The sequence below is a fragment of the Mesocricetus auratus genome, unplaced genomic scaffold (assembly GCF_017639785.1).
Source record: "Mesocricetus auratus isolate SY011 unplaced genomic scaffold, BCM_Maur_2.0 Super-Scaffold_100011, whole genome shotgun sequence".
NCBI classification, from domain to species: domain Eukaryota; kingdom Metazoa; phylum Chordata; class Mammalia; order Rodentia; family Cricetidae; genus Mesocricetus; species Mesocricetus auratus.
Window position 1 is genome coordinate 10,602,578 of NW_024429195.1, and position 23,342 is coordinate 10,625,919.

Here is a 23,342-nt window from a genome sequence, read left to right on the forward strand (position 1 = left end):
TCTCTGTATTGTTTTGGAGGCTGTCCTGGAACTCGCTCTGTAGATCATGAAGCAGGCTTTTGCATGTTGTAACCTCCCTCTTGACTCTCTCTGACTTGGTGATGTAGTATAGATTCTGTGCCCCTGAGGAGGTGTGTGTGTGTGTGTGTGTGTGTGTGTGTATTCATGTATAGATCCATTGGAGTCTTTATACCATAGTCTGGAGAACTTTTTCTCTTGTGAATTCACATGGATTAATTGATACAATGTTACAGTATTGAAAACTTTAAGTTATAAACTCATCACATATAAAATACTGTAGTCCAGCCCTCAGCAGAGAGTGGGCAATATTGGGATATTTACATCTAAAAATGTATGCAGATGCTCAGATACCCTAGACAGGCGTGCTACAGGGGCTGCGTATCCAACCCTAAAAGATGTGTATTTTTTTATCTGAGGGTTGGTGGCGCACGCCTTTAATCCTAGCACTCAGGAGGCAGAGGCAGGCGGATCTCTGTGAGTTTGAGACCAGCCTGGTCTACAGAGGAGTTTCAGGACAGGCTCCAAAGCCACACAGAGAAACCGTGTCTCCAAGGGAGATGGGGGAAAGTACCCATTAGTGAACGAAGTCAAGTAGAAATGACAGTTTCTGTCCCTTGTAGGAAGGCACGACAACAGACAGCTGTTTGCTAGGTGAGTCCCAGATGCTGGGTAATGTTTCTTTCTGGACTTTGCCACTGAATTTTCTCTTCATGTCGGTGACACGGTGGCATTTTTGTAGCACTTATAAATGCAGCAAAAGGAGCCTGCAGGCAGTGTTTCCAGTAGGTAACACTGACGTCGTCTTATATTTGCTGTGCTAAAACATCATTTGCACAGCAGAGACCAGCATCACGCAGATGCCTGCGGACTGCAGCAACTGCTAAGCCACCCTGAATCTCCACCCTGGCCTATGGGCCCCGCCCCACGGGAGAGGCCGCACTGGCCCTAGGCCGCCGCCCGCAGCGACACCGCGCGGCCGCGCCCCGCCACGGCAGGCACACGGATGCACCCGCAGCGCCCTCGCGCGGCGGCACGGAGGACTGCACGGGTCCCACGGGTCTCGCCGCGCCGTCTAAGGCCGCCTGGAGCCCGGGACGCTTCCGGAGCCTCCGCGTTTAATTCCGCGCGCGCGCAGGTGCGGATGCGCGTGAGCGCGCACAGGCCCGCGGGGGCCGGGTCGTGGGACCCAGTGGGTTGGCGTCCCCGGCGGTTGTGACCGTGCCGAGCCGGAGCTGGCGTTCACGCCCGGTCCCCGAGAGTTGCGGGCGGCAGACGGAAGGGCGCATGCGCGGCGAGCGGGCTGCGCAGGCGCGGCGCGGGCGGGAAGATGGCGGCCGGGTTTAAGTGAGTGGCCGCGCGTGCACGGGGGTGCGCGGCGGCGGGAAGGGAGGGGACCCCGAGTTCTCGTGGGGCCGCGGGAGGGCTCAGCCCACGGGAGGCGCTGAGGGACAGCGCTGTTAAGCGAGCGCCGCCCCGCTCTCCGCGGCGGAACCGTTGGGGGCGCTGAGACGCGGTCCCGGGCTGCTCGCGCGTGCGAACCGCGAGTCCGTGTGTCTGCGAGTGCAAGCGCACGCACCCGCTCTCTCCTCTGCCGCGTGTAGCTGATGAGGCCACACGTACCTCCCGTGCCTGCAGACACACTCCTCGCGGTCGTTAAAAGTTGGAGGTACATGCTGCGTTCCCTGCTGCAGAACTGGAGGGACTCGACTGTCCCCCGAGTGAATCCTCTGCTAAGGGACGCCAGTCCTCCTGGCTAGGGCACAGTTAAGGTGACCTACGAAGACTGGCTGCTACTGTAAGACCTTTTTATAAACGTGGCTAGTAGCTGAGCGCGTGCATCTCGATGCCTCAGCAACACACTCTCAAGTTCGGGGTTTAGGCCCTAGGATGCACCGGTGCCAGTTTGCAGCAGCCCAGAGACTAACCCAAGGAGTCGGCACTGATGCAAAAGCAGGGTTTCATCTATTCAAGCTGGCCAGCTCGGATCTCTTTCCATGGTGGAGGAAATGAGATGTCCACTAGCCAAAGAGAGAAGCTTTTAAAGGGAAAAAGAAGGGGATGGGGGGGTCCTGAGACCTCAAGTCTCAGTTTTTGGAAACTGAGATTACTTAGCACATCAAGTTTTTATACAAGGTTATCATGAGACAAGGGCCTTGAGAAGAGGGGGAGGAGCCCCAAGACTGCAAGTCTCAGTAGGGTTCCCAAGGAGTAGCTGCCATGTTGTGGCAACTGCTCTTGGGTGCGAGCTTCTGATATTGTAGTCCGTGGTCAGGGGGATTTACGATTGGCAGGCCAGGCAGGCGGCTATCCAGTTCCCAGTTTTCTTTAGACAGTGGGGTGAGCTTAAAGTCCCTACTTGTGAGAACTGATTGTGGCTCCCCCTCACTTAGTTGGGGACTTTTATGTTTGTTATTTACTTCACACTGACTCACTTTAACACACTTTTAACGTGTTTCAGAACTGTGGAACCACTGGAGTATTACAGGAGATTTCTAGTAAGTACATGCTATTTTGTATGTGAGGGCTTGTGATAACAATGTCATGCTTCAAGGCATAGTTTTTCAATTCATTTAAATTATGGGGCTTAATGTGTTTTCCCTTGCATGAGTGAAATACGTATGTAACCCGTTTCCTTGTAAACGTTTAGAAAGAAAACTGCCGTCCCGATGGAAGAGAACTCGGTGAATTCAGAACCACAACGGTCAACATAGGTGAAGATCCTTTTCAGCGGTGGGACACCCCCACACCCCCCATCCAGTGTGCTGCATATTTTGTTATCCAGTTCTGCTATGCCTAGGCATTTGATGATGTTAAGAGATTTTTATTAGCCGGGCGTTGGTGGCGCACGCCTTTAATCCCAGCACTCGGGAGGCAGAGGCAGGCGGATCTTTGTGAGTTCGAGGCCAGCCTGGTCTACAAGAGCTAGTTCCAGGACAGCCTCCAAAGCAATACAGAAACCCTGTCTCGAAAAACCAAAAAAAAAAAAAAAGAGATTTTTATTACACCGTCTTTGTAGTTTATCTAAACCTGATTAGCTCAAATTGCAGGACAGAAAAAAATTAAGATATTAAGAGGGTTAATACCATTTTCAAATCACCGACCTGAACATGTCAGAAATTCCAGAGACGACTGGAAAGCTCTACCCAGATAACCATACAAACCAAAGCATTTAAATTGCTTTGTAGGAAACTTTGTGGTTTTTGATTTTCCTTTGGTTTTTTTAAAGGATCTGAATAAACGCCATGTTTACCTTTCCAGGTTCAATCAGCACGGCTGACGGCTCTGCTCTAGTGAAGCAGGGGAACACCACAGTCATTTGTGGGATTAAAGCGGTAAGTTCACTGTATGTCTGTTTATGGCAGAGCTCCAGATCAGCTTCATGCTTACCAGGCTGTACTTAGTTAGGCATCAGAGTTTACAATTGTAATCTCCCGCCCCTGCATCTGTATCTCAGCCCCTCCTTGGACGTTTCAGAGTTTGGCAATATCATTTCTGAAATTAGATCGTTAGTGATAGCTTTTAGCCATTGGTAGTTTTTGTTAGGCACAAAGGATAGTAGCTATCAGCTGGCCACCTGCTGTTAGAGTACCTTAATAGGCACTTTAGAGTTACCAGTCCTCTGTCCGTCCGTCAGCTCAGTAGCCTCCCCAGGTGTGTGAGGTTCACAACAGAGTCTGAGGACAGAGCCTGTGGTTTCTGACTTTACTCTGGGAGACTCTCCTCCTCTAGGGCTATGGTCAAGCTAAAGTGATAACTATTATAACACCTACCCCATGCTAGGTTTATACTGGGAACTTAATGGCACAGTCTCATTGGGCCTTGGAAGTAGCCCCTAGGAGTAGGCGGGTACCGTTCATCTGTCCCTGTGACACCAGAGAAACTTGTAAGGTCAAATAATGTGCCCCAAGTCTCGCAGCCTACGAAGTGTGGGTCTCCAGCTGAGCTGGGCTAGTTACTGCCAGTTACCACACTTGGACCACTGTTAGTTACTAAGTAGCCATATGAAGTGTGCTAGTGTTAAACTCAGATTCTTGGCTCCCGAACAAGTGCAGAGAGGTGGGGCAGAGGCCCCCTCCCTGGTCCTCATCATCTTGATGCACAGCAGTCTGGCTGCACTGCCTCCTTTAACTCCCTTGAGCCGCTGGGCAGGGCAGTGCCAGTATCCTCCCGGTCCTGCTGTGATCCCCAAGCACTATAGATGCTAAACGTGGGATGATTGGCTGATGTGGTCTTTGGTACAGCCTCTATAACTAAGTGCTAGGATGTCTTCATAGTCTTGAGTGGCTTCTTTCACTGGAATACATTTGCTTGCCTTGTAGGAGTTTGCAGCACCACCCCTAGATGCCCCTGATAGAGGATATGTTGGTGAGTTAAATGAAGGGCTGTAGTGAAGTGCTGATAATTTAGATTGTGACTCCCTATGGTCAGAAATAGAATAATGCCTCCTCAACCCAAAGCTTTTTGTCTCTTAGACAATAACAGAGGCAAGGAACACCACAGGAACTTAATTTTGCCAGCCCCTTATGGGTTCTTTGTTTACATTGAGTTGTGCACATTCCTTATCCAAGGGGTAGTTGTAGATAAATGCCATCATTGCAGATTGAAATCTCTCTGCACTCAATTTAGACTGACCAATAGTCTCTTTTCTTTAAAGTAGAAACCACATTTAAAACTTTAATAGTTGGGTGTGAGCACAGGCTTATCCCACTAGAGACAGTTATTGGAGAAAAGCAAAGCAAAAAAACCAGAAAGACTGTAAAGAGCTATGATTGAAGCCTAAGAACCTTTTTAAGCAGTGTGGGAAAACAAGCATAAATTTCTTTTTCTCTCAGCCAGGCAGTCTCAGAAAAAGTAATTCTAACACTGCCAAGCTTTCTACCCAACTAGTCTCCCCACAGCCATCAGCTGTGCTTGGGGCAGTCTATCTGGAAACCCCAGCTGGGGGGGCCGGGGCGATGGCGACGGTGACGTGTAGTTCACAGCTGCAGTCTCTTTCAGTCCCTAATGTGGATCTACCACCGCTGTGTTCATCGAGGTTTCGGACTGGACCTCCTGGAGAAGAGGCCCAAGTAACCAGCCAGTTCATTGCAGATGTCCTTGAAAAGTAAGACTGTTATGATGAAATCTTACCACCATGCATTATCACAAGCTTTGCATTCACATTTATTGTGTTCTTTATCATTAAATCAAGCTCACAGATAATTAAGAAAGAGGACTTATGCATTTCTCCAGGCAAGGTAAGAACAGACTGAGCTCTTACGAACTCTTTTTTTTTTTCCTTTGGTTTTTCGAGACAGGGTTTCTCTGTAGCTTTGGAGGCTGTCCTGGAACTCACTCTGTAGACCAGGCTGGCCTCGAGCTCACAGAGATCCCCCTGCCTCTGCCTTCCGAGTGCTGGGATTAAAGGCGTGCGCCACCAACGCCCGGCCTCTCTTACGAACTCTTAAGTAGCTTTGTGGTCTAATGTGGTGGTGGGGATGAAACAAAAACCAAAGAGTTTAGAAGGGCTCTCTGTAATGGGTTAGGCTTCCAAGTCTATCTTAATTTCTCTACTCAATGGTCCTGTAGTTGTTAGGCCTAAAGAAACAGCAATATTCTGTTATCTGGTCTAACTTCTTTTGTGTGAACTATTGTAGCTTGCTTGGGTTCTATACTGTGACCTTATTTGCCTAGACTACGATGGAAATATTTTGGATGCCTGCACGTTTGCTCTGTTAGCAGCTTTAAAGAATGGTAAGCAGCCTTAATAAAAACATTTTCCTGCTAATATGGTCAGAGTTCAGATGGTCAAAACCTCTTACAGGTTAGTTGAGATTTAGTTATCAGTTACATAATTTTTTTGTAAGACAGTGTCTCATAGCCCAGGCTGGCCTTGAATTCATAATCCTTCTACCTCAGCCTCCCAGATGCTGGTAGTATTTTAAGTATGAGCTACCTTGCCAAGTTTGTGCTCTTAAGTTAGTCAACCTTACAGGGTTTTCTAAAAATGAACATTCTGGTTTCATGTTCTATACCTTTTGGAATCTGTCTCCACCTGTAGTCCTTAGGATAGCAGCCCTTCACTGATTTAGGGGATTCTCACTACAGTCCAAGTGGTTTATGCAGATTGACCATAAATATCTCCTGGTAGTGCTGGTTCCTCGTAAGGGCCTGGGTAGCTTGGTACACATTCCAAGTCATTCTACGTTGCTGAATCAACAGTAAACCTAAGGCAGACATGGCCGTCACAGCATGTATTCTCAGCCCATAGGAGGTGAGGAAAATGGGCAGAAGGCCAGTTCAGACTGCAAAACAGTATTCTTTCTATATAAAACATCCAATCAATTTATAGTGGAAGATACAGTTAATAGTGGCATCAGTATGGTCCTAGGTAAACATCAATCCAGCCTGCTTGCTTCCTCTGTAGTGAAATGGTATCAAAGAGCAGCACTTACTACTTTAGGAGGGGCAGATGACCAAATGAGTGTTATAAAGTAGATGAATTTCTAGCTGGGCACTGGTGGTACTCTGCTGGTATCGGTGCTGGTGTGGTTGGTGGCAGCACATGCCTTTAATCCCAACACTTAGGAGGCAAAGGCAGGGAGATGGTCAAAGTTTGGGGCCAGCCTGGTTACATGAGTCCTAGGACAGACAGGGCTACACAAAGAAACCGTGTCTTGGGGGTAAATAAAAACCCAAAACAGCTTGGCTGGAAAATAAGCTTTATTGAGAAGCAATCTTCTCCCACCACATCTACCTCAATTGAGATACTTGAAACTATACTGATCTGATACCAGGTGAGTAGCACACAACTCTAAAGTAGGTTCCAAACTAGACATAGTAAGATCCTGTCAAATACTGTTCTAGATAAGCTAACTTGGGGAAAGTTCAGAAAGGATTAAAGTGAAGCTATATACCACATTCATCTTATGTTTACTTGCCCTTTTCTAGTTCAGTTACCTGAAGTTACTATAAATGAAGAAACTGCTTTAGCCGAAGTTAATTTAAAGAAGAAAAGTTATTTGAATGTTAGAGCAAACCCAGTTGCCACTTCCTTTGCTGTGTTTGATGAGTAAGTTAATCAAAAGTAACCCTCTAGGCTCTAAGATAATGGCTTGTTTACAAGTGTCCCTAGCCCTCATCTGCTCGGGACTAGAGCCCTGCCCTGCAGCTCTAGTTGGAGCTTCCGTCCGCATTGCCTCCTGACACACAGGGCCCATTCCATGTCTGGCTCGCTTGCCCTGTTTCTTTGTGCCCTTTTCCTGGTGGAGATGGGACTGTATGGGGCCTGTTCATACTAAGCAAGTACTCCGTGTGCTCCGTGGCTGAGTGTGCTCCAAGCCACTGCTCTCCAGTCTCCTGAAACTGTCTGCACTGTTTGCTGCAGAACCCGAGCTGAAGAGCAAGGCGTTCATAAGTACTGGGCTGCAGGGCTTCCTGCAATCAGTCTCTTCCTAGGACTGATATGATACCCCCTCCCTACCCCATGCATGTTCCTTTTTAAACACGTTTTTCTTCAAATGCAGCACTTTGCTGATCGTTGATCCTACTGGAGAGGAAGAACACCTGTCAACAGGAACCTTAACAATAGTAATGGATGAGGAAGGCAAGCTGTGTTGCCTTCACAAGCCAGGTATGTTCTATCCACTGCAGCTTCATACACAGGGGGAGTGGTTGTCAAGTGGAGCGTGGGGAGTGTGACTGTTTAGCTGATGTGTGTATGGGCTTCTTTGCTATTTCATTGTTGTGTGTCATTCCTAAACCTAGGACATACCTGTTTTCTGGAGTCTTCTAAAAGTAACCTCAGATCTTGAAATCACACCACTTGATGGCATTTGACTCTTTAATTATCACAAAGTAAATGAAACAAATTTTGCAGGTGGGAGTGGACTTACTGGAGCTAAACTTCAGGACTGCATGAGCCGAGCGGTTTCCAGACACAAAGAAGTGAGCAGGCTGCTAGATGAAGTCATTCAGAGTGTGACACACAAATGAACAGCCACCACCATTGCAAACGCTGTAAAAACTGTATTTGTCACACTGTGCACAGGCTTTTTATACTAAATAAATCACAAACTACATTCTTTTGGAAAATCCTTGAAGTTCTTAGGTTATTTCTGTAGATGGTATATATAGGAAAACATTTAACCATGTCTCCGTGTAAGAATCACAGGGTTGTCCTTTTGTATAAAGTATGCACATCTAGCAATGTAAAATACTGACATCTTGGGTGTAAATGAAGTAGAAATGCAGTTCTTTTCATTCACTGGTCTTGTGATTGTAAAAAAAGAAAGAGAAAGAAGAAAAATTGCTCAGGATTTTGGAGTTGTTGGCATGCCTCTCTTCACTTTACTCTTTGACTGGCCACCTGTATGTCGGTGACGATGTTGCTGGGCTGTTTGTGCGGCGGCTGCTGCCATAGCCATCTGATGTTGCAAGAATCTCAACTGCTGTAAAGGGGGAAAAGGGAGATGACATTATGTTAAATGCTTCCCGAGGAGTGATGAAAACAAGCCCAAGAAGTACAGAATCATAAAGTTAATAATTGGCACTTAAAACTATTTCAAAATACAATGCACATTAAAGGGGTGTGTGGAGTGTGCCACCAAGACCTTAAAAAGGATTTAAAGCATGCATTGTTACAAAATATACTCAGTGCTCCAAGCTGACTGGCATTTAAAATGTCAGACTTCTAAATCAAACTAAGTTACTGACCAGTTGCTTTAGCCTTAACAGACAGGAAAGTAGCCCTCCTGCAAGGCAGTACACAGAACTTTAGGAACTCAGGGTCTTAATTAATCAAGTGAAGCTGCTGGATTACTTGAATCTGCTGCTGCTGCTGCTGCTGCTGCAAGGCGGAGGAGAGCTGGAGTCTCTGCTGAAGAAGGTTCTGCTCAGGTCTGTCCTCGGCAGAGCTAAGCTGAGACAACACTACAGGAAAAGGCAAGCAGGCCAGTCATAAGTTAGAAAACACAATACAGAAAATGAGAAAAACAGAAGCTACCTTCAGTATCAAATCACACATTTAAATTTAGTCTCCTGCTAATTAAGGATATCACTGATTCCTTCCCTCCTCTTTTTTTTTTTAAGACAAGAGTGCCATCCCAGGCTGGCCTCGGAACTCTATGTAGAAAAGATTAACCCTGAACTTCTGATTCTCTTTTCTCCATCTGCAGAATGCGTTGGTTATGGGTTTATGACATTTTATCCAGTGTTCTGTAATACTGAAGCACTCTAGCATCCTGCTACATGCATCCTGCCTCCAAGGCAACCTCTATGCATCCATCCCCATGGAACTTGATACTGGACCATGGTCTGGAAGCTACCCTGACATGATGTAAAGTGGTATGGTCTTTTAAAATACAACAATTCAGTGAGTACTCAGAGGTGAACTAAGACTTGCAGCTGATGGGGCCATCCCAGTCAGTCCACATTCTCACGTGCAGGTGACAAGGCAGACCTGGCCTAAGTGACTGCAATTTGTCTGAAATGAGATCAGTTCTCATCTGTCTACCATTCTTTTCACATATTTACTTTGGCTATTTTAGAAAAACTATAACTATAAATCTGTATTTGGGAAATTCACTAATTCTAAACTACAGCTCTATGTAAGAATTATTTTCAAATCATAGACATAGATTAATCCTACTAAGGGACATCTAAATTTGAAAACTGGTAGTTACAGAAATCTAAAGGTGCACACAGGGACAATTCACTGAATCCTCAAATTCCATCATAGCTTTGTTAATTTTTTTAACTACAGTTCTATCATGTGGCTTAGTCAAATGTGAAGTAAGAATTCAATACAGTATTACCTTTTGTTCACTATGTCCTACTGAAAGGGGGAGCATTCAGGTTTCATTTTTATAAACAAGTAACTCAAGTTTTGCTAATTATTGGCCAACTGTTAACAGTTCACAGATTAAATGCTTCAGTTTTTTTCTGATTACTGCTTGCAGGGAAGAAAGGGGAAATAGCTTACACATAAGATCTCAATAGGAAGTCAGGGCAATACCTACCAGCTGCCTGTGATGGGGTAAAGCCTCCTACTCCAGGAAGGTTAATCACAGCAGCTTGCTGAGCAGTTAAGGCCTGTTCTTGAGCAGTTAAACCTTGTTCAGAACCCTGGATTAAGAAAAAAAAAAGGGGGCAAAGCAATTTAAGTCATTGAAAAGACAGATTTCTTTGCTGTATGAATATAAACTATGAACACGTGTAGAAGTAGCAAGAATGGAACCCAGTCCTTGGAATGAACAACAAAAACCCTAAAGTAAAGACCTCACACCATCTCCAGAACAGTGCAATTGTAAAAGAAAGGAAACACTAAAAAATGCAATGCATTGGATACAATTTCTTTTCTAAAATGGCCTACGAAGACTGTAAATATCATGAATAGAATTAGATATTTACCAACAAGCTAGAACGACTAAATTTCTGAATAAAATAATAACAATGAAATAATAGGAAAAGGTAAACCATCTTAGTATTAATCAAAAGAAGCAAAAAAATAGAGATTATAGAGGGTCACTCACTAATTATACAGTTCAATTAGGTCATAGTGGTTCTAAGTGTCTACACCTAAAGATACAGCTTCAAACATAGCCTTCAAAGTTGGCTGTGGTGGGCCAAGCTCATAATCTAATACTTAGAAGGACACAGAAAAATTAAATGTTAAAAACAAATGATAATATTTTATGGAATTAAAATAGAAGTATGATGTATCAAAACTTGTGGAAAGCAGCCTAAGCAGAGCTGAGAAGGAAATGAGTGGATAGAATTACTCAACTGAACAATCTAGAAAGCATTGTGCCTGTCAGGTTCATGCTGCAACCTCAGTGCTTGGAACTAATGCAAGATTTTGAAGCTTCCCTAGGCTACAAAACAAACAAAATACACTAAGAATAATAGGTTTTTTAGACAACTTAAAGGATAAAGGCCACTTTACAGGGTCTCAGGCAAAATAACTAAGTAAGATTAGAAGAGCTAAAATAATTTGTGCTGGAGAGATGGTTCAACGATGAAGAGCACTAGTGTTCTTCCCAAGGGTCCACCTTGATCCCCAGCACTACATGGTGACTCACAACCACTTAACTCTGCTTCCAGGGGATCTGACGCCCTCTGTGGCCTCCACATGTGCATGCGTGCACAGGCACACATGCAAGTGACACACCCATACACACAAAAATAATAACATGTTAACAAGATAAACTCGTCATCTCTCAAGATCATATAAAGTCAGACAGAGAGAGAAGCCATTTTGATAAATTATAAGACAAGTGAAATTGCAGAACTCGTAAGAGAGTTTTATGAAGAATGTATATACCATATCTTCAACTCAACAATGCAGAAATAAACAACCTTGTTAAAAAATAGGTCAGGGATTTGGATAGGTTTTTTCTTCAAAGACACAGAAACAAAGAAGTGCAGAAAAGCTCCAGCCAGGGAGACTCTCAACTCATTCTCACTTTGGATGGCTGGCTGCTACTCAAAACAAAACTGGCTTGAACAGGAAGTGTGTGGAGCACCTAGCCTGCAGGAGGCCCAGTATGATCTCTACCACAAGGAAAGTAAACACATAAACAAAAAACAAAGAGCAGAAGTTAGTGAGGATTTGGACAAACTGACCCTTGACCGCACTCCTGGTGGGAATGTAGAACCATGCAGCACTGTGGTAGAAAACAGTGTGTGTCTCAGGAAATTAAGAGAATTCCTGTAAGACCCAAGAAGTTCTCAACACATATGCAAAGGAATGATCTGTCTGCTGTGACAGTAAGAGACAGAAAAGGACACACGGACCATGATTCTATCTCCCGAGAGGAGGCACTCAGGATGGTTAAGATCAACAACCCAGCACAATGGTGGCTGCCAGTGGACGGTGGAAGTTATCAGCTGTTTATAAAGTTTCAGTTTTGTAAGGTGGGAAATGCTTTGTGCAACAGTGTGAATGCACTCAATACTACTAAAATGTAAACTTCAATGGCAAGCAGCTGGCATAGCTGGCACAGTTCTCACCCGTTATCCCAGCACTTAAGTGCTGGGGCAAAAGGAATGCCAGGTTCCAGCTAGGCTGGAGTAAGAGCCTGCCCCAAAAACAGCAACAACAAAAAGCTTCAACAGTAAACTTCCAGTGAAGGTACTTTTCCCCAAGACTGACCACAGAACTCAACAGTGGAAAGAAAGAACCTACACCTACTAGTCCTCTGGAATCGTGTGCACCATCACTCATACACAGACATAAAATAAAATTTGTTTTTAGAAAGTGAAAGAAAACCCTTAATGTAATACATGTAATACATAAAAGGTTTCCAACATGTTCTCCCTGAGAAACCTATTAGAGGATGAGTTCTACCCACTGAAGACGGAAGGAATGATGTATAAGACAGCTGATGGGGTAGTTTTCAGCATCAGCTGAGACATTCAAGGTGGGACCTAGGAATAAGTATGCTTAGTTTCCCAAGTGATTCTACAGAATAGGCAAAGTCAGTCCAGGAACACTGCTCCTTTCTCTTCAGACTTCAGTTTATGTAATTACATCCTGACCGTAGTGTGCAGTATCTGCTTCTGTGTTCCCAATGCCCAATAGGTCAAGACAACACAGACAGACAGATCCACTGCAACAGCAATAAATGTCTACAAACAAAAGATGATAGGCTAGATAGAAAGACAGAGAGGTGGGTCACCTGCCACTGCCTGGCTGTGTGACACTTAATTAGCAAGATGGAGACCTCCAATCAGAGCAGCTATGATTAGAATAATTGGCAGCTTCTGGTGTTGATAAAGAGAAAAAACCCAGGAACTACAAATTAACAGTGGAAATGTATGAAAAACACGTCCTAAGTTCCACGGCAAAGACGCACATACACAAAAAAGCCAATAACCCTTACCTGCTCCTCTGGCTGCTGGGGACTTGAGGCTGTAGGCTGTTGAGGCTGATGTACAAACTGGGGAAGCTGTGGCTGCTGCTGTTGCTGCTCAGTGTTAAAAATGAGTGAACCACCAGGAAGCTATTCAGAATGTAAACAAGAATTAAACAGAATTAAACAAGAATTAGCTACCTTCCCATTGTTTACATGGGAAAAGCGTACATTGCAGATACTTAGCTAGGAGTCAAGCACTCTCTAGGCTCTGAGGAAACAGATGAACAGAGCAGGAGGACTGGAGGTGGAGCCCAGCAGTTGCTGGGCCTGCTTCTTGCCTCCACACACCACAGAGAAGTGAAACACAAGCTGCCCGTGCTCAGTCAGGCTATACACAGAAAGTATTTCTAAGTCCTAGTGCTTGTTTGGTTCCACTCAAATATTATTTTCAAATGAAATTTCCTGCTCAAGTTAATAATTATCTATATAAATTTACAGTTTTTAAACATTTATCACTTCTCAGGCCAACAGCACAAAAGGTCGTTACATATAACTAAGATTCTGAACAAACTAACTGCACACTGTGACACATTGTAGTGAGTATATTCTTATCACCTGGTAGGCTGAGACAAGAGAAGGAGAGTTCAGAGTCAACCTGAGCTTCACAACATGTCCTTCTCAAAAACAAAAAAAGTTGTGATTTAGAAATGTCTGTAAGACAACCCATCAGTCAAATTTGTTCTAGTCCTTTAGCAACAACCCTAAAAACTACCATTTTAAGCCTGGCGTTGGTGGTGCGCACCTTTAATCCCAGCACTCGGGAGGCAGAGGCAGGAGGATCTCTGTGAGTTCGAGACCAGCCTGGCCTACAAGAGCAAGTTCCAGGACAGTCTCCAAAGCCACAGAGAAACCCTGTCTCGAAAAACCAAAAAGAAAGAAAGCATAATCTTCCTTGGGGTAAAGGATACCCACCCAACTTTTGAAACCCCCAAGCACAAAAACCCAGGAGAGCTAACACAGCACATGTATGTAGGCAGGTGCTTTTCCAGGACCTCCTCATTGAGGCAGCTAGCTCTTGATTAAACAGGGAATAAAGCCAATGAAAGCCACATCTAAAGAACACCTATCATTTTTCCTTACTTAACTACTTATATAGCAGCAACACAAATACCCTTAGAAGATTCCAGATAGACCTCAAATTTTCATATGCTGACATGTATAAATATAAATGGTTAAAAAAAAAAACAAAATAAAAATTTAAGTCAAAAGCATTGTTTCATGTTTACCTGGAGTAGATTTAAAGGCCTGAGACTTGAAGTATTTTTCATTCCAAATGGGATATCTGTTAAACAAAAGTAATGGTTATAATAGAACTCTAAGTGTTACAAATGAAATTTATACTTCAACATGTGAAAATACATCATTGTCCTTTCTCCAAATAATTAACTTATACATAATCTTTAACCCTTTAACAACCAAAGAGCCACTTTATTATTTATCAATATTGAAATTTTATTCAAAGATGTAGAATACTAGATATAAACTATACTCTACATTTCAAAAGACTTCTTCACTTGTCTACTGTTGGGAGAGTCATCTAGCATTACTATCCATTGTAAAGGTAATGAAACACTACCCTGTGCAAACACATTTTCCCTGCCTCCTGGTTACATTTCTCACTCACATTTAACAAATACTACATTTTACATTCTAAATACCAATCACCAAAATGTTAACAGAACACTGACTTTTGCAAAGATAAATCCAAAGTTAGGATATAATGGCCTATTAACTCCAAATTTAAAGAAAAACAAAATAAAGTACTAGCAAGATGGCTCACTGGTTACATAATAGCACTTGCCACCAAGTTCTGTTGACCTAAGTTCAACTTTAGTACCCACATGATGCCTGCAGGTTGTCCTCTGACTCTGAACCTGAGTCCTGGTGTGCTCACACATACAGACATAAAAAAAAAAATCTTGCAAGACTGTATAGCTACAGTTTGTTGACCTTGATCTCAAAGTATGTACAAATTAAGCAGCATTGTGGTGCACACCTTTCGACCCAGCACTCAGGAGGAAGAGGCAGAGGATCTCTGTGAGTTCAAGGACAGCTTGATCTACATAGTAAGTTCCAAAACAGACAGTTATATAGTGAATCCCTGTCTCGAAAGATACCCCCACCAAAATAAAAGTATATAAAACGTTTGTTCATATCAATCTGAATACATATTAAAAATCATCTAGTCTAGATAATGTGCCTATAATCCTAACATTTGGGAGGAAGAATTGGGAAGATCTTAAAAATATTAACAAAAACTTATGTAGTCCTCTATCAGATGTTATAGAAAACTGGTATGTGATGTCATCAAAGGCTTGTACAAGAAACTGAGAAAGTCTCAGATGTGTCTCATTCAGGAAATAGTCCTTGAGGACAAATGGCTTGAACTATAACTGCTGTGCACACGTGTATCAGTGCCTGATTCACTCAGTGTCGCACTGTGGCAGAGCATACAAAGAAGGACCCCTGTATGCAGCTTTCTAGCTTATCAAAGGTGAAATAAAGTCAGAACGCAGATGACACTAAGACTAGGAAAATTAAGTGACAGCACCGGAGCAAAATAAACCTAGTATCTTAGGAGTTCCTTACACATACATCTAAGTATCTGAAATTCAGGATGCAACTTTAATACCCAAGGCTCCTTCTCATCAAACTCAGCACAACTAGAATTAGAAAACAACAGCACATTTACATTATACTTTCTTCCATAACTGAGAAAGCTTTTGGTCAGTTTATTTCTAAGCTGCTCACCCGCTCCCACCACTGGTAAGAAAAGGAATTGGCTCCAGGCATTACAACATATTCATTAAAGGGCATCACAACCAGCACACTTGTTCCCACTGCTTTGGGTCACATGGTAATAACTATGCAAGGCCTGCTACTACTACAGAGGAAGACAACATGAACGTTCCCAATGACACAGGTACAATGCAAATACTTTCTGACGTGTATTTTTTCTCCTATGAGACAAATTACTACTGTCACCGTTTTATTTCTGGGAAAAATGATATAAAAAAGCAATTTCCCAAGATTATTCAAATAAAAATCTAGGCTTTTAGCGACCACAATAATAGCAATGGAACATATATTTCTAATGTTTTCTCTGGACCATTACTATTGACAAGAGTAAGCTTATTAGCTAGGCGTTGGTGGCGCACGCCTTTAATCCCAGCACTCGGGAGGCAGAGACAGGCGGATCACTGTGCGTTCGAGGCCAGCCTGGTTGGTCTACCAAGTGAGTTCCAGAACAGCCTCCAAAGCCACAGGGAAACCCTGTCTCAAAAAACCAAAAAAAAAAAAAAAGAAAAAAGAAAAAAAAAGAAAGAGTAAGCTTATTAAAAACTAATTTCACTATTATGCAAAGCAGAAGACATAATACACACAGACTTACAGATTTAACAGGTTCTGCCCAGAAGCTGTTTTCTAGGTGGATAATTCTGATATCAGAACTAAAAAAGGCTTTTCAAGGATCTGAGAAATGAAACTATGAAAAACAGCACTTAGTGCTTTTAACAGTTTTTAAGGGTGGGTATGGAAACGCACACCAGTAACCCCAGCTCTGCTGAGGTGGGAGCAGGAAGAGCAGCTGAAGGCCACGCTCAGCACACACCAAGGAGGACGCCAGTTATTGAGAACCTGCTATTGTGGAGTATTAGTTTAAGATGTTACATTCGTTTATGTTGTGAAATATTTGTTTAATGATGCAAAGATGTATTGCATTCTTTTATGCTGTATTTATTTAACACCATGAGGCTGTGTTACTTTGCCTGTCTAAAACGCCTGATTGGTCTAATAAAGAACTGCACCAGCCAATAGCTAGGCAGGAAAGAAAGTTAGGCGGGGCTGGCAAGTAGAATAATAGGAGGATGCCATCAGGAGCCAGCCACCCAGCTATGCAGCAAGTCGTGGAGTAAGAAGTGAATAAAGGTATACTGAAATAGAGAGATAAAAGCCCAGAGACAAGATAGGATAATTTAAGAAAGGTTGGCTAGAAATAAACCAAGCTAAGGCTGGGCATTTACAACTAAAAATAAAGACTTCGTGTGCATTTATTTGGGAACTGAGTGGCAGGCCTCCCAAAGACCAAAGAGTAAAAGAAACAATAACACCTTGTCTTTTTAAAAAGAATTAAAACAAGTTGGGCATTAGTGGTGCACACCTTTAATCCCAGCACTTGGGAGGCAGAGGCAAGCGGATCTCTGTGAGTTTGAAGCAAGCTGGGTTACAGAGATTTCCAGGACAGCCTCCAAAACAATACAGAGAAACCCTGTCTTGAAAAACCAAAACCAAAACTAACTAAAACCAACAAACAAACAACCCAAGGTAGAGGAAAGACTTTCATGTGTGCTTTATTCTAACCTGATTGAGAAGTCGCCTGCGCTGCACCAGGCAGTGCATTTGTCCCGAGACCTCCTGATGGAAGAAGGCCTCCGCTGCACAGGCTGTTTCCTGCTGGAGTTACGGTACCAGAGTCACAACCCAGCATGGAGTTTGAGCCACTCTTCAGAGCCTGGGCTCCGCTGCAGGGTAAGGGACAGAGCATTACACACTGTGGAAGCAAATACAATCTCACAATTCTTCAGATTAAAAAAGCGATCAACAAGCTCTATCTTAAAAACTAATCTAGGGGACATGAGACGACTCAGCAGGCACTGCCAGTGAGCCTGAAGACACAGTGCAGACGGTGGTAGAAAAACACCCGAACCTGCAAGTCATCCTCTGACCTTCACATGTGCGCTGTGCCACACACTCCCCAAATAAATGGAGTAGTTTTTTAATTTTCAATTTCTAGACTGAGTTTCATTTTGGTGCTTAAGTGTGACTGGCTCAGGGAATGAGCACACTCTTAGATATTTCAGTGTGAGGAAAAGCAAATCAAATCACTGCCCAAGAGAATCAAAGACAGTAACAGGCAAACGGTAAAGTCTGGGCAACTGTGAAACACATATTTGCATAGGTAATACATTTTGTTACTAAAATTATATTATTCACATGAAGCAGCTCCGAACTATATCAAAATACCATCTTTTAGTGTAATGTGCAATTTGTTCTTAATCTCACAAATAAAACTGTCTTTAACACTGTCAACTTACCCAGCAGAGCTCACTACACTGATGGTGTTAAGCCCAGCAGAGTCTGCCATGACCGGGGAGACCGTGCTTCCTGTTGTTACGGATGTTACCATGGTAGAAAGAGGAATGCTTGTCACAGGCATTGCCTGGCTCAGAGCCCTTTGCTGCTGAGCAAACTGAGTGAACAAAGTGGGCTGAGGGGTGAAGCCTGAATCTTGGGGAGATGGGGTGGCTGAAGGGGTACTAGGAGTTGAGTTCTGAGCATCAGGAGGGTGTGGGGCCGATGAAGGGGTTGGTGTAGGAGTAGATGGCTTAGGAGTTCCAGATCCTGCTCATTGAGAAAAATAAAAATTGCTAGTTTGTTATAAATGGCCGATCCTTTTAAAATAAGGTTAATGGAATCTTACTTAGCACTGACAAATTTGTTCAATTTTTTTTAAAGCAGTGAACTGCAAGTGTTAACTCTCTACACGATCCATGAGTGTTGCTTCACTCAATTACAATTAAGGATGCAGTATATCACCTAAGAGTCCCACTCCAGATGCTATCACAGAAACAGTGGAAATACACTCTACCACAACACCCACTGAAAAGTTAGTCTCCTACATGCTGTCTTTTGCCTATAAAGTTGAAAATGAATTTAATTTGTTATTTATGATTTCAATAATTCATGACTTCTTTAAAATACTGCTGTTATTTAGTTTAACTGTCTGGGATAAACTGAACAGTTTTAGTAAGCTACACAAGGTTATCAGTTATATTCGGCACCAAGATATACATGTTTAATTCACAACATATCAAGTTTACCCTGACAAACAAATTTACAAAGAATAAAGCAAGTACTTTATAGATAATACTGCATCTTTAACAGTAACTGTGTACTTCTGTTTAAATGGAGAATGTATAGAAAATCTGTTGTGAATGAAGTATGCACAGTTTATCAACTTTTAAAAAAATAAAAACAAAAAATGAAACAAAAATAGTAAAGCAAAAGCTCTTGAGGTGTTTCCTTTTTAGCTTTCATGTCCTGCAGAAAGAAAGGAAAGAGATGTGAATGTCCAGAGGCTGTCACTCCACCCTGACTTAACACAACTGTGTGCAGCAGATCACCACAATCCACACCCACAACACCAGAAGTATGAAGAAGACTTGGAGAAAATTTATTTATTTTTCTTTGTGCAAAACAAGAAGGCAGAAAAATTACACCTTTTGAGCTATCAGGATGCAGATGTCAATACCTAGGACCATCCTAGCACTGTGCAGTATGCTGACACCACACAATAGCAACCAAGCAAAAACCAAAAACCAAAACCAAAAACAAAACCAAAAACCAAAAAAAAGCTAAAAAACTGGAATCCCCCCAAATTACTACTTAATATATTCAGATAGCCATTTGTAGAAATTCACCCAAATTAAGTCTAGCATTCCTATATAGCCTCTACTTGCTGCTAAAAAGGGTATCCCAAAGTGAGAATTCTATATTCCTATGCTCACATGATCACATTTTAGTGACAGTTTACAGAAGTGTAGAAGTGCATGGTTTCAAATACTATTTTTCAGGTTACTGAACACAACCTTGGGACTAGCTGGTGTCATACAAATGTATGTACCTCCAATAATTCACTCACATTTCTTTTTAGTATCAGTCACAGTTTATATAGTAAAAGATCCTAGGGTGCACTGAAAAGAATAGTCTGCAACCTTAATGCCAAGTAATTTTTAAAGATGTATAGGCAACAAGCCTAAAAGAAAGGTGTACACTGAGTGCATACATAGATACAAAAAAGCAAATACAATTAAACATGTAATACATACAGCCAACAAAACTCTACCTGAGTTTCATGCAACTTATACATTTTGGGTACACAGTACATTCAGATTTCACCATTCACAGACTGAATAAAAGCTGCCTTCAAATGACACTAATGCAAACAAAACTTTGCGAATCTGTGCAAGAGTTTAAATCATGACTCACTCTGTGAAGAGCTGGCAGGTGACAGGGCAGCAGGAGAAAGCATGCTGACTTGACTGAGCTCCACAGATGATTTCCGAGAGAGACTTGGCTTAGATGATGGAGGAGGAGTTGGAGATTTAAGGAAGCTGCTGGCCTGTTGTGCTGTAAAATAGTTACCTGGAAGAACACAAGTTATTTCCTAGGGCTGGAAAGATGGCTCAGAGCACTTGCTGAGCAATCATAAAGACCAACATCAGATCCCACCACTCACCCAAATAAGCTACCTCCAGGAGCAAAGGTATATGCATGGTTACACACTCACATGAACATACACACACTTTTTCCCCCTACATTCATAACTCAAAATTCTGTGACTTATCACCATAAAAATAGGCAATATTTTAGCAAAGGCATGAGGTATTAAGGATAGTACCTGTGGAACTATTTCCTGAGCTTGAGGGAAGTTTGATGGGTGGGGGTCGATGTTTTACTCCCTTTCCCAAAACTGAAGACTGAACAGACACAGTCTCAGGCTGCTGAGGAATGACATTAAAAACAACTGTTAAGATCAAATTTATATCATTACAATTCCTACATGAAAGCAAGGTGTGACTGCATGAGAGAGCTCCAAAGGAACAAAGTCCCAGAAGCCCCACAGACTGTGACTCACATGAGAAGTGAGGTGAGGCCAAGGAAGGGCACAGAGTGACAGGAACCTGCCATCTCTCTCCACCTCCCTCTAACAGGAGCAAGAGTTTTACCTACCACTGAGTACTCTTGAACCTTAGCAACCATACAGCTGAATAATAAGAAAGTTAAAAGTAAAAGCGAAACTATAGCTCCCTTGCCCTTCACATTTCTCAGGCTCCTTGAGAAACAACAAGGTACAAGGCACCAGCAGTGTGAACTTACTTCTGTCTCCTCCCCTGGATTGAGACTGGCTGAACCACTAGAGCTGTGCGACATCTTCACCGGGCATTTGGCCTCGTTCTGGACCAACTCCTGGTACTGATTAACTACCCTATAGGAAAAAAAAGCAGGTAAGGGTTAGCCAAATTTGTCTTAAAGACAAATCATACAGAAAATAAGTCCCACCAGATTTAATAGAAAAATCAGTATGAGGCACTCCACCACTGTGTTACAAGTGTTCCCTAACTGCCCAACCACAAGTGCTGAAATAAACATGGGGCTTAAAAGTGAGTTCTCATCAGTACATACCCACAGGAGACTGGTCAAAGAGTTCAGGGCCAGACTGAGCTAAGTGAGGAATCCAGTCTAAGAGATGGAGCTGGATAAAGTGCTTGCCAGCAAGCTTGGCAACCTACGTTTACTCTGAGCCCACATGGTGGTAGGAGAACTGACTCCCGTATGTGCCCAACTTCAGGATGACAACACACGTTCACACACTAACAAATGTCATAAAGAGAAGCCTAGTCTAAAATGTTTCCAATGACAAAGTAATGTTTAAATCTTTTCTGCTAATCATAAATGCGTATAAAGGTATATTTTATGATTTTACTTCAAATATAGAAATTATAGGGGAAATGAGAAGTATAAGATCACCCTCAATTACAATATAATTACACCAAGGAACAGACAAACTTGTTCATTTGCTTTCCCTTAGACTTAGATTATAAACATCCCCCTTAAAATCATCTTTCTCAGATGTTTAAATTTTCTTACCTAAAACAAACTGTATTTTAAGCATGGTCTTTAATTATTTTCTTAATCCTATGAATATCCACCCAGGGTATTAAAACATGAAACTGGACCTTAGAGATTTTGATATTAAGTGATTTAACCCAAGACCTAAGAATAAATCATGTAGTCGGGCGGTGGTGGCGCACGCCTTTAATCCCAGCACTCGGGAGGCAGAGGCAGGTGGATCTCAGTGAGTTTGAGGCCGAGCTGGACCGACAGCCTCCAAAACAATACAGAGAAACCCCGTATCGTAAAACCAAAAAAGAAAAAAGAATAAATCATGTAATGTTCAGTTAAATGTGTAACAAAAATCAACATCTGTGACTCAGATACAGAACACTCTACCCAACAAAGAAGCAGATTCCCATGCAATCTGACCAAAACAAAGGAGCAAATGCACTTTACCTGTCTGCATCAGTCTTTGACCCAATAACAAACCTAAAATGTTACCAAGAAAGAGAAGTATTAGGTGAGAGAGTTTTAAAACATCTTAGGTTAAACTTTAAAGTCTTTCATATTTTAGTCACAGCAATACATATTATAAATTCATTTTAAAATCTAGCAATATATCATTACATTCAAAGATTAAACTTGAGAAATAATGCTCAAGGTTTACATTCATCATGAAACAATCAATTTGGTTGATTTACCTTCGGAGAGATTTAATGTTTATATATTATTACACAATCTGGAAAAAAATTACTAAGTACCACTATTTACAAACATTGTTCCTTTAGTAAAATCACTGAACTACAGAAAGGCCTGTGGCTTTCCATTCATTTAATTTGACAACATATAAAAACAAGTGAGTCTTATTTTTTAATTACCAATTTGAATGATCATCTGCAGCAGGGCTGAAATACAAAACATAAAAGAAAAGCACTCAGTTAAGGCAGGTCAAACTTAAGCTTCACAGCTCTTAGGTTCTGAACATGGAAGGATGTAGGAACATGGACCGTGTAGAATAACGGCAGGTACACAGCAGCTGTCTCCAGGAAGCAGTCCCACCGCAATGGGAACTAAACTGTCACAAATGAGTAGCGACTGTGCCCTCTCACTATGAAAGGCCAGCACATGCAAGAGTGAAAGTGTCTTCGGGGAATATTTTCAGAGATACACATAATCAAAACAGCTAATAGCTGTTAAATGAGGAATTGCTATTTCTTCTTGTTGACTTTTACCTAGGTATGGGTGAAAATAACTCTAAAACTCATCATTCTTCACAAATAAATTTTGGAAAAGGGTTTAACAATAATTTGACATATAACTGACCCTGATCATTTTTCGTTTTCCTGAGCTCTTTTCCATCTTTCAAAATAGTACGAATGGGATTAAAAAAAAAACTAAACTAAAAATAAAAGTAACCATACAACCAAAATTACCCCAGCATTCAGGAAGCAGAGGCAAAGGCAGGGCAATCTCAGTGAGTTTGAGGCCAGCCTAGTCTCCAGAGCATATGCCAGGCCAGCCAGGTATTCATAGCCCCTGTCCAAACTCCTCAACCCCAAAATCAAGACTAAGTACTAGTACACTGTACAACATACCATTTAGAAAATCAACTACATAAACCACCACCAACAAAATCCTAAGAATGTCCTCTAGAGCTATCACAAACATAATTAGCTACACTAAATGAATGATTATAAATAACTTAGAGAACATGGCAACTGCACTTTAACTTTATTCACATCTACTATC

General features: G+C 42.3%; 2 protein-coding genes across 7 annotated transcripts in view; one reads left to right on the forward strand and one right to left on the reverse strand.

Moving 5' to 3' along the window:
• The first annotated feature begins 1,245 nt into the window (after nucleotides 1-1,245).
• Exosc8 (exosome component 8) lies at nucleotides 1,246-8,094 on the forward strand. 2 transcript variants are annotated; one of them, XM_040754425.1, is made up of 11 exons: nucleotides 1,246-1,365; nucleotides 2,480-2,516; nucleotides 2,669-2,732; nucleotides 3,280-3,353; nucleotides 4,341-4,386; nucleotides 5,020-5,125; nucleotides 5,213-5,258; nucleotides 5,658-5,754; nucleotides 6,952-7,072; nucleotides 7,527-7,633; nucleotides 7,880-8,094. In XM_040754425.1, the coding sequence occupies exons 1-11, from the start codon at nucleotides 1,349-1,351 to the stop codon at nucleotides 7,993-7,995; spliced, it is 831 nt and encodes a 276-aa protein (XP_040610359.1). In that variant the 5' UTR covers nucleotides 1,246-1,348; the 3' UTR covers nucleotides 7,996-8,094. The 2 variants fall into 2 exon arrangements, with proteins under 2 accessions (XP_040610359.1, XP_040610358.1); XM_040754424.1 differs by lacking the exon at nucleotides 1,246-1,365 and adding an exon at nucleotides 1,429-1,687.
• Supt20h (SPT20 homolog, SAGA complex component) overlaps nucleotides 7,830-23,342 on the reverse strand; it is a 29,816-nt gene continuing 14,303 nt past the window's right edge. For 3 of the 5 annotated variants that reach the window (XM_040754419.1, XM_040754418.1, XM_013118701.3), the window contains 12 exons: nucleotides 22,472-22,498; nucleotides 22,050-22,082; nucleotides 20,856-20,964; nucleotides 20,377-20,479; nucleotides 19,965-20,120; nucleotides 18,011-18,317; nucleotides 17,277-17,437; nucleotides 14,144-14,199; nucleotides 12,885-13,004; nucleotides 10,020-10,125; nucleotides 8,822-8,931; nucleotides 7,830-8,450 (listed from right to left, as the gene is read on the reverse strand). In XM_040754419.1, coding sequence (XP_040610353.1) covers nucleotides 8,313-8,450; nucleotides 8,822-8,931; nucleotides 10,020-10,125; nucleotides 12,885-13,004; nucleotides 14,144-14,199; nucleotides 17,277-17,437; nucleotides 18,011-18,317; nucleotides 19,965-20,120; nucleotides 20,377-20,479; nucleotides 20,856-20,964; nucleotides 22,050-22,082; nucleotides 22,472-22,498 — 1,426 coding nt within the window. In that variant the 3' untranslated portion in view covers nucleotides 7,830-8,312. Of the gene's footprint in view, nucleotides 8,451-8,821; nucleotides 8,932-10,019; nucleotides 10,126-12,884; nucleotides 13,005-14,143; nucleotides 14,200-17,276; nucleotides 17,438-18,010; nucleotides 19,017-19,964; nucleotides 20,121-20,376; nucleotides 20,480-20,855; nucleotides 20,965-22,049; nucleotides 22,083-22,471; nucleotides 22,499-23,342 lie in introns of those variants that run through there. The other 2 variants (XM_021231445.2, XM_040754420.1) reach the window with 2 other exon arrangements.

Excerpts from the sequence above, each read along its gene's own strand:
- Exosc8 (XM_040754424.1), top strand. The coding sequence starts at position 1,626 with ATGAGGCCACACGTACCTCCCGTGCCTGCAGACACACTCCTCGCGGTC. Across the intron at positions 2,733-3,279 it reads AACCACAACGGTCAACATAG|GTTCAATCAGCACGGCTGAC; the intron begins GTGAAGATCCTT and ends TTACCTTTCCAG. Across the intron at positions 5,259-5,657 it reads TATGCATTTCTCCAGGCAAG|CTTGCTTGGGTTCTATACTG; the intron begins GTAAGAACAGAC and ends GAACTATTGTAG.